The sequence below is a fragment of the Portunus trituberculatus genome, chromosome 23, assembly GCF_017591435.1.
Source record: "Portunus trituberculatus isolate SZX2019 chromosome 23, ASM1759143v1, whole genome shotgun sequence".
In the NCBI taxonomy this organism is placed as follows: domain Eukaryota; kingdom Metazoa; phylum Arthropoda; class Malacostraca; order Decapoda; family Portunidae; genus Portunus; species Portunus trituberculatus.
In genome coordinates, this window is record NC_059277.1 from 4,850,832 (window position 1) to 4,860,708 (window position 9,877).

Sequence of the window (9,877 nt, forward strand, 5' to 3'; positions counted from 1 at the left end):
GTGAATATTGGGTGAAAAGACACAAAATTATTAAACAGATGAAAAGAGCGGAGACAGGAAAAAATAGAAAAGAGAAAAAAAAAAAAAAGAAACGTTCACTCTTAGTTAGTTAGTTAGTTTATTGACCAAAAACACAATTCTACTTTGGAATAAACATACAAAGCCTTTATGGTCCAATATAAAGAAATAAATTATTACAACCTGTAATTACCATACTTATTGTCACTTAAGTATTCTATTAAGATTAAGGAATGCAAAACAAAACAACAACAAATCTACCAGCACTACCTAACTCAATCTAGATAGAACATCGAAATACAATATAACCCAATATGACCAAAAGAAAAAAAAAACATATACATAATATAGGTAAGGCATCTCATTGCAGTGAAGATTTATGTTCTATAAACAGTCAGTAGTTAACACACGTACCAACATAATGTATTTAAATCTGTTTCATTAAATAATATATCTAAATTCTGTAAGTTTGCCATATCATATACTTTTGCCTGGTCTGTCTCGTCAGTGCGTACTCCACCAGTACTTGGTGCTCAGTCTGTGTGGTCTGACCGTCACACGGGCACACTCTCAAGTCTCGAGGGATTCGACTCCAACGGCCTGTCTCGATTTTTAGATCATGAGACATTAATCTGATTCTAGTGAACGCCATACGTGTATAGTCAGGGATATAAATGTTATCCGAGTAAACACTATGAACTCTAAGACCGGGATTCAAGACTGATTTGTAAGCGTGATACTTTGTTGCTGTTTCTGGTTTATTGACGACTAAGTTTTTTACATTCTCAAGAGGATTCACATTAGCATCATACTGCATGGCACTTTGAATAAACTTAAAACCAGGGGTATTAGCTTCTCTGCATAAGTTAAATATAATATGAAACGGTTCACTTCTGTCGAGTGAGGTAAGTTTTCTCTCCAAGAACCGTTTTCGTCGGACACACACAATGTGGTGAACTGGCCTAATTCCCGACTCAGCGTAACACAAATTTGAACTCATGTTATTTCTCACACCCAAGAGAGAATTCATTAGTTTATTATAGTGACTGGTTAATGACGCATAGTTATTCGTCAACCACGACTCACAGCTGTATGTCAGTTCAGCCAACACAGCAGCGTCAAACACACGTCTCTTGTAACAATAAGGCATGTCTGAGTTAGAAGCACAAAATATAGAGAATTTATTGACGACTGACTGAGACTTTATTTCATGTAATGATATCACATCCTTCATACGCCTGCTGTCGGTAAACCAGGCTCCTAGATACTTGTATCTATCACAATACTTTATGACATGACCCTCAACCCTTAATGGACTTTTATCAAAAACTGTGTTATCTATGACAAAGAATTTAGTCTTTGCCTCGTTGATCTCCATTCCGTAATTGTTGCAGTAATCAACGACAATTCTAAATTCCCTGGTGCACATATCTCGAGACGTTGCTAGAATTAGTGTCGTCCATCAATAGTAGTGCGTGCAATGCTCCCAAGAAACCATCAGCTTCTATTTTTCGTTTCAACATACAAACCATTTGGTTAATGTAAATAACAAACAAGACAACTCACTCCCACTGACGACTCAACAGTAGCACTCTTCAGCACATTACGTGTACACCTATACATAACATAAATTGCTTTTAACATTTTTTTTCCACATCCTAATAACTTAAGACATTCTATGAGCTTAGATCTTTGTACTTTGTCGTATGCTTTACGATAGTCTATAAACAATACATATAACTTAACCTTCTTGAAATTAACATAATCACACAATAATCTCAGTGTAAATATCTACTCTAAACATCCTCTTCCCTTACACACACACACACACACACACACACACACACACACACACACACACACACACACACACACACACACCAATGGGCAAACGGTATAGAGGCACATACCACGAGTATAGATTGCTGGAATTGGATAGAATTGAAATGCTCTAAGATAAACTGGAAAGAAATGGAATGTTCAGGGGTAGATTGGAATTTATTATAATGAAGTGAGCAAGTTTACAATGGAAAGGAATGTTTTGAACTTGATTAAAATTGACTGGAATGCTGTGCACTTGAAAGCTGTGAACTTAGCTGGCATGTACAGGAATGATCTGCGTTTAATTGGCAAAGAGTGGAATGATTTGGACTGGATTGGAATGCTCTGTGATAAGCTGAAAAGCATTGCGATGCTCTAGGCTTCACTGGAATGTGCTGGAGTGCTCTGGGATACACTGAAATGGACTTCAATGTTTTGAACTAGAATGAAATTCACTTGCCTAGACTCAATCGAGCTGGAATGATGCGGACTGGACTATACTCGGCTGGACTAGACTGGACTGAGTTTAACCGGACTGAACTGTATTGGACTGCAATGGACCGCCCTCCACCAAAAGATCTTCCAGCAACCTCCAGTCAGCGAGAGGCAATACAACACGCTGTCATAAACGGCCAGCTTAGGGTGAAATCCAGAGCCTGATAAGGCTGATGCGCGTGGCGGCGATGACTGGGTCTATGTGGTACCAGTAGTAGCCCCGGGTGATGGTTGTGGCGTTTCGGGCCATCTGCTCCTCGTAGGTCTCCACGCCTCCAGCAGACCACGTGCCAGAGGGGTAGAAGAAGGGGTGGAGGTTGGACTCTGCGGTGTAGACACTCAAGCGGCTGACGAAGGGTGCGGCCCATCCATTGCCCGCGTCACCTTCTACGAAGGACTCCACCGTGAGGTAAGTGCCGCTGTACCTCACACCTATGAACACCGACTCGCGCTCCACATCCGCGTAAGAAAGCAACACCAGCATCCGGAACGTGCCTGTGGTGTGACCCGGGAACAGCGGACTATTGGCGCCGCCGCTCCACACCAGCTGCCACTCATTCCGGCAGTTGGCGGACAGAGGAACAGCTGTAAGGCTAAAGACGATGTTCACGCCACCCATCACTAAAGGATTCATGGTCCAGCACGATGTGGAACAATTATTACACAGATCACCCTTGCAGTTGGGGCGTCCACACGCCTCACAGCTAGCAGAGGCGCGGCAGGAGGCCAGGCAGGTGCTGTCTGCGTTTGACACATCCGCGGCCTTCACCTCGTACGTGATGAGTCCTGAAGAAGGCATGGGGGTGAGGCAGGTTTGGGGAGTTACGGGAGAGAGTGAGGTGGGGCTTGAGAGGCACAAAAAAAAGATTAAGTTTCACGTGATGGGACAACACACACACACACACACACACACACACACACACACACACACACACACACACACACACACACACACACACACACACACACACACACACACACACACACACACACACACACACACACACACACACACACACACCTGGAGCATTGATGAGGGGATCCATTGGATAAGCGCATCTGTCGCGTCTTGACAGGTAGCACAGATGCTGCGACGAGTACATGATGAAGGTAACACACCCAGAGGTAGCCAGACAGGCTTTCATGCATTCCAAAAGCGCCTTGCCGCCGTCTGGGGCCTCTATGTGAGGCGATAAGGCAGCAAAGAGTAAGATATTAAAGTAAAAGGTATACGTGTGAATGTTAGGGGTAGGTAAAGTAAATGAATGTACAGGTAATACAGGTGCAGAGTTCCTTCATATTTTTTCACAGGAGTTTCATCTTCTGTAAGTCAGTGGAAGAAGGGCAGGGTGTTAATTAAAAGTAAGGCGCAGTTGTGAACGTCAGGGTAGGCAGAGTAGGTTAATGCAGGGATAACACAGGAGTGTTCAGAAGGGAGGTTTCATTCTATATATATTTTTTGAGGTTATCTCGGGAGTGACATCTCGAGTGAGCCAGTCAGGACAAGTATCTTAGGTTAATATGCAGGCAAATGTATCAAGACACTATTCATAATTTCAGATATTCATATGAACTTTCCTCCTTTAGGACAGCTATCTTCAGCAAGCCTCTCTTTTTCTTTCTTTTTTGCTCCCCTTAATCATAACATATAAATCATACAACAGTAAAGAAATAAATATTACAAAATAGCAACATGGGCAAAATCAAGATGTCGAGAGAAATTTCAACTTTATCCAAGGAAAATGATGATGCCAAGAGAAATTCCAACTATTCCTCGGCAAGACTGAAACACAACACCAGCAAAACAAGAACTGCACAAAAAGGAGAGGAAACTGAACAGGCGAACTAATGAATAAAAAACGAAATCAACAAAGGGGTGAGAAAATCAATGGTGAGAAAATTTAAGTTAAAAATATAGAGAAAAGTGGAAGCTGAGAGGAGGGGGCGACTATGCATGACAGGTGAGGAAGGAGGGGGAAGAGGGGAGGAAGAGGAGGGGAGTTTGGTGAGGATAAAGAGATGAGGTGAGAAAAAAAAAGGCAGAGAAATATAGAAGGAAGTTGATACAGACCAGATGAAATGATTAAAGAATTAGTAAAACTTCTGTAAATAAGATAAAAAATAAAAGACATAGAACTCTGCAAAGTTACATTCATACAAATAAAATCAGGTATAAAAGGACATACAGTTTCAAAAAGGCAAGTTTATGCAGGTAAGACAGAGGGACAAAAATATATACAGCGATATGTTTTTCAGGTAAAGCTGTAGGAGATCATACACTTGTACAAAATGACGTTTCTATATGTAAGACATGGAAGGCAGATATATGAGGGACATTTATACAAGTTAGCTAAGTAAAAAAGAACAGGGAGGTATACATATTGATATTTCTACAAGTGAAGACAGACATATGGAGAATATTATACTTTTTACACCGGTATAAGTAAGGATAGGTAAGGAGAAACATAAAGGTATAAAGATTGACATTTTTATAGGTATAAGGTACACCTTTGCTGTCTTTTGTATTCCTATAAAATCATATATTTTAATATATTTTTTTCAGAAATCTTCCTAATCCTTTGAAGTCATTTTATAATTTCATCAAAACTTTTGTAGTCCTTTAGAAAATTTTTATATAAATCTTTGCAAACGTCCGTGCTCTTTTGAACCCTGTTGTAATTTTTTGGGAATTCTTTGAAGAATATATGTGATCCCTATGAAAACGTTTGTAATTTTTATAAACTTTAACAATCTTAAGAATTTATATATATTTTTATATTTTTAAGCAATCCTTTATAATTATTTCAAAACTTTTGAAACATTCAAAAGAAATATTTTTAAAGGTTTTAAAACCTTTGTGAACAATCTTTAAAATTAGAAAAAAAAATAGTCTTTTAATAACTTTTGTAATTTTTTCTAATCATTACTAAATCTTTTGTAATCTCTTCTAAATGTTTGGTAATCTTTTAGAATATTTTTTATAACTTTGAATCATTTTATGATTTATATTCCATTAACCTTTTATATTATTCTAAACACCTTTCAAATATTTCAAAACCTTTTATATTTTTGTAATCATTATTAAATCTGTAATCCTTTGCAATTATCAGTGATCTTTGGAAACCTCATATAATCCTTTGAAAAATAATGCCATTCTTTTAAAATTCAATAAAAATGTTCCCTATAATATATCCTTAAATGCTTTATCTAAAATACCTTTCTAAAAGTTGGTTACCTTTACAACAAACACAGCTGCTTTTGGAAATGAACGCGACAAGAGCAAACAAGGAAAGAGTGTGCATATGTAATTAGAAGCTCGTGACTCCTCCTCCTCATCCTCCTCCTCCTCCTCCTCCTCCTCCTCCTCCTCCTCCTCCTCCTCCTCCTCCTCCAGCAGAGACAGCAAACATGAGGACACATAAACTAAAACAAAGACCAAGAGAAACATGAAAAAAAAGAAAGGAAACGTAATATTTATTCTCGAGGATAAACTTGCGTGTTCCCACAAAGAGTAATTATGGATAAAAGAAGACGGAAGGGGAAAGAAAGATATAAACAGAAAGAGAAAGAGAAACAGATATAATTAGCAAGATGAGAGACGGAAGAGAAAACAAAGCTGGCTGAAATAGTGATATAGTTAAGCAGGAATTAAAAAAGAGAGTTGAGTTGAAAATTACCACCCGCACTGCCCCACTTTCTCTCATCCGATGCTTGATGTGTTGCTTGGGCGGGGTCACTGAGGGATGAGTTAGTGGGTGAGTGTGGGCGTGGGTCAGGGAGGGAGAGAATGGATGAGGAGGGAAGGGAAAGAGGGAACGATGGGGAGAATATTAAAGTGCATACATGAATAATATGAGTGAGTGAGGAAGAGATAAATGGATACAGTGAGTGGGTGAATAAGTGAGAGAGAGAGAGAGAGAGAGAGTGAGTGGATGAGTGAGTGACTGAGGAAGTGAGTTAGAGAGGGAATGAGGGAGTAGGTCAATCAGGCAGTCAGAGAAAAAAACAAAAAGACTGATTAGGCGAACGTAGACTGACTCACTGACTGACTGGTTAGTGAGTAAGTGAATGAGTGAGTGAGCGAATGGATAACTGAGTGAGAGAATGAATGATAAAGTGAGAACTGACAGAAATATTAATGACAGTGAGTGAGTGAATGAGTGACAGACACACACACACACACACACACACACACACACACAGAGAGAGAGAGAGAGAGAGAGAGAGAGAGAGAGAGAGAGAGAGAGAGAGAGAGAGAGAGAGAGAGAGAGAGAGAGAGAGTGCTACGTAAGTCAGTTTGCAACAACACACGCACACACACACACACACACAAAAAAAAAACATTAATTAGTGCAGTACCGGAAAATAAAAAGCAGAAAAAGGAAAACAGGGAGGAAAAAAGGAGGGAAAAAAAGGGAAGTCACGAAATGGCTGCAGGCGTCCACAAAGGCATGAAAGCAGATTTTGCTTTCAGGTCAAAGAAGAAACGAGAAAGAGAGAAAAAGTCTTAAACAATTTCAAATCCCACTCAGCCTTTAATTAATTCTAAGACTCATTAATCCATCTAAACAAAGTACAGAAGGAATGAAAAAAACGAGTTTGTGGGGATGGGTAGAGAGGTTAAAAAATATATGTTCATGAAATTATTAAGTAACGAGGAAATAGAAAAGTATTCAAAAAAAAACCGCTGGAGCTAAAACTGATGAAATTGTGAAAAATGTAAGAGAAAAAAGAAACAAATATTCCACAACCTTAATGAATAACGAAGAAAGGATCAATAAAAAAGTTGAATGAATGAATAAATAGAATGAATTAAAAATAAAGAAAAATGCGTCATAAAATTAATGAGCACTAAGGAATTAGGTGGTATTTGAAATGAAGAAAAAAATGGAAATATACGTTAGAAAAATGAAAACAAGTCTTGGAAGAAATTAACGCGAAAAATAAATGAATGAGTAAAATGAATACAAAAATTGCAAAAAAAAAAAAAAACATGAAAAGTGAATCGATGAGTTAGCTAATAACAATACGATATATAAAAAAAATGCAATTTATCCTTCACCAACGGGACCAAAATACCACATGCCAACTAAAAATAAAAGAAAAAAGAAAAAATGAAAAAGAATTCGAAAGGATTGAACCATGTAACTTGCATCGACCACCCAACCACCACCCTAAAAAAAGGAAGAAAAAGAAGATAAAGGGGTAAAAAAGGAAATAGAGTTACAAGCGCGACAATCTCTACATGGAAAAAATGGAAAATAGGAAAAAAGATGAAATGCAAAAAAAAAACGGATGGAAAAAAAAGGAATTGTAAAAAAGAAAAATATAACAAGCTCTATTCTTCCATCACCAACAAAAAATCTTAGACTGAGAAAAAAAAAAGAGCGACTAGATACTAAAAGAGAAGAGAGAAATGTGAAAAAAAACACATCTTGACATAAAAAGGAAAGAAAAAGTACAGGGAAGCAAGAAAAGAAAGGATGAGAGGATGTACATACACAAAAGAAGAAATGGAGACAGGAGAGCAAAAAAAGAAACAGAGCAAAAAAAAAGAAACATAAAGAAACAGGATATCAAGATGAAAGAGACAAGAAAACAGAAAAAAATAATAATAATCCTAAGAGAGAGAGAGAGAGAGAGAGAGAGAGAGAGAGAGAGAGAGAGAGAGAGAGAGAGAGAGAAGCACACACGCTCACATACTCACACGGAACTATACAACAGAAAAAAACACAAACACGAAACAATAAGAATAACAAAAACTAAAACAACAAACACGGCAAAAGAAGTACGTGCGTGGAAAAAATAAAACGAGCGTGAGAAAAAATAAAAAACGTGGGAAAAATCACAATGGCGTGGGAAAATAAAAGAAGCACCACACTCTACCAACCCATAACATCACGTACTATTTATCAAGGTGTGCTGGGCGATTAGGTAACTCGTGTGCGCTCCATAGGTGATCACATCCTTGTATTCATTGCCAGTTAACGCAAAATGAGCCCCAGCACCTACTCCGCGCCATTCCCGAGCGATACCAACTACCACCACCGCCACCACCACGGGCAGAGTCATGCAGCTGCCATAGTGACCTCTTACCCTGCGCTGTCTCATTGTGTTGACCTGTAAAGTTGGATTAATAGAATTTTTGTTGTTGTTGTTGTTGTGGTTGTGTTGTTGTTGTTGTTGTTGTTGTTGTTGTTGTGTGTGTGTGTGTGTGTGTGTGTGTGTGTGTGTGTGTGTGTGTGTGTGTGTGTGTGTGTGTGTGTGTGTGTGTGTGTGTGTGACTAACTTATGCAGATTTATGATAAATCGTATACAGATAGCCTTCAAAATATAGAAGCGTACCGATATACAAACACACACACACACACACACACACACACACACACACACACACACACACACAAAAACACAAGAAAAAATGCAGAATAAGAGCAAAACTGATAAACAAACAAAACAAAAACACAAAGAAACAAACAAACGAATAGAAAAAATAACAACCAAAACCAATCAAACGAAAGAAAAATAACAACCAAAACCAACAAGAACAACAACAACAACAACAACAACAACAAGATACAGACACGTGGCGGCGGTTTGGCAGAATTTTTATTTTTCGTTTTCCCAGTAATGGATGTTTTTCATGTAATCTTTTTGAGAGCCGAGGAAGGGCGCGGCCTCACTCCTTTCCTGAGATGAGGACACTCAATATACCGCTGCGAGGGAGAGGGAGTGAAGAGGGAGAGGGAATGAAGAGGGAGAAAGGAGGAGGGAAGGAAGGGTAAAGGATGGAATGAGCAGTAGATGTGAGTGGAAGGAGATAGGGATGAAGTGGAGGAGAGAGAGAGAGAGAGAGAGAGAGAGAGAGAGAGAGAGAGAGAGAGAGAGAGAGAGAGAGAGAGAGAGAGAGAGAGAGAGAGAGAGAGAGAGAGAGAGAGAGAGAGACTTCATATTTATTTTTCCCAACTTTTCATGTTTTAAAAGCGATGTGGTTTGCGATGATATTTTATAAGTGAAAGAATATCTGCAGTTTCTTTTTACGGGCAAGGGTTAGAAAAATCGTCAATCTTAAAATAATAATACTAAATAATAAATAAAAAATCACATACAGAAAAAAAAAATATTGTAACTATTGGGGTGTGGTATAGTGTGGTGTGGTGTGGTGTGTGGTTGGTCAGTGGCTGGTGTGTGTTGGTGTGTGGTTGGTGTGGTATGGTGTGTGATAGGTGTGTGGTTGGTGTGTGGTAGGTGTGGTTGGTGTGGTGTGGTGTGTGATAGGTGTGTGGTTGGTGTGTGGTTGGTCAGTGGTTGGTGTGTGGTGGTGTGTGATAGGTGTGTGGTTGGTGTGTGGTTGGTCAGTGGTTGGTGTGTGGTGGTGTGTAGTTGGTGTGTGGTGGGTGTGTGGTAGATGTGTGGTTGGTGTGTGGATAGTCAGTTGTTGGTGTGTTGTTGGTGTGTTGTTGGTGTGTGGTTGGTGTGTAGTAGGTATGTGGTTAATCACTGGTAGGTGTGTGATAGGTGTGTGGTTGGTGTGTGATAGATG

At 39.0% G+C, this 9,877-nt stretch overlaps 1 protein-coding gene across 1 annotated transcript; it reads right to left on the bottom strand.

Annotated features, from left to right (window-relative positions):
* Positions 1 to 1,613: 1,613 nt before the first annotated feature.
* LOC123507898 lies at positions 1,614 to 8,450 on the bottom strand. Its single transcript, XM_045261188.1, has 3 exons — positions 8,241 to 8,450; positions 3,356 to 3,514; positions 1,614 to 3,120 (listed from the first exon to the last, which is right to left on the bottom strand). The coding sequence occupies exons 1-3, from the start codon at positions 8,443 to 8,445 to the stop codon at positions 2,477 to 2,479; spliced, it is 1,008 nt and encodes a 335-aa protein (XP_045117123.1). The 5' UTR covers positions 8,446 to 8,450; the 3' UTR covers positions 1,614 to 2,476.
* Between the last annotated feature and the right edge of the window lie 1,427 nt (positions 8,451 to 9,877).

What these genes read in the sequence shown, in the direction of transcription:
- LOC123507898 (XM_045261188.1), bottom strand. Translation starts at nt 8,445, where the DNA reads ATGAGACAGCGCAGGGTAAGAGGTCACTATGGCAGCTGCATGACTCTG. An exon ending in CCAGCACACCTTGATAAATA is followed by an intron (nt 3,515 to 8,240) that starts GTACGTGATGTT and finishes CGCCTCACATAG; the next exon opens with AGGCCCCAGACGGCGGCAAG. An exon ending in TCCCCTCATCAATGCTCCAG is followed by an intron (nt 3,121 to 3,355) that starts GTGTGTGTGTGT and finishes TGCCTTCTTCAG; the next exon opens with GACTCATCACGTACGAGGTG.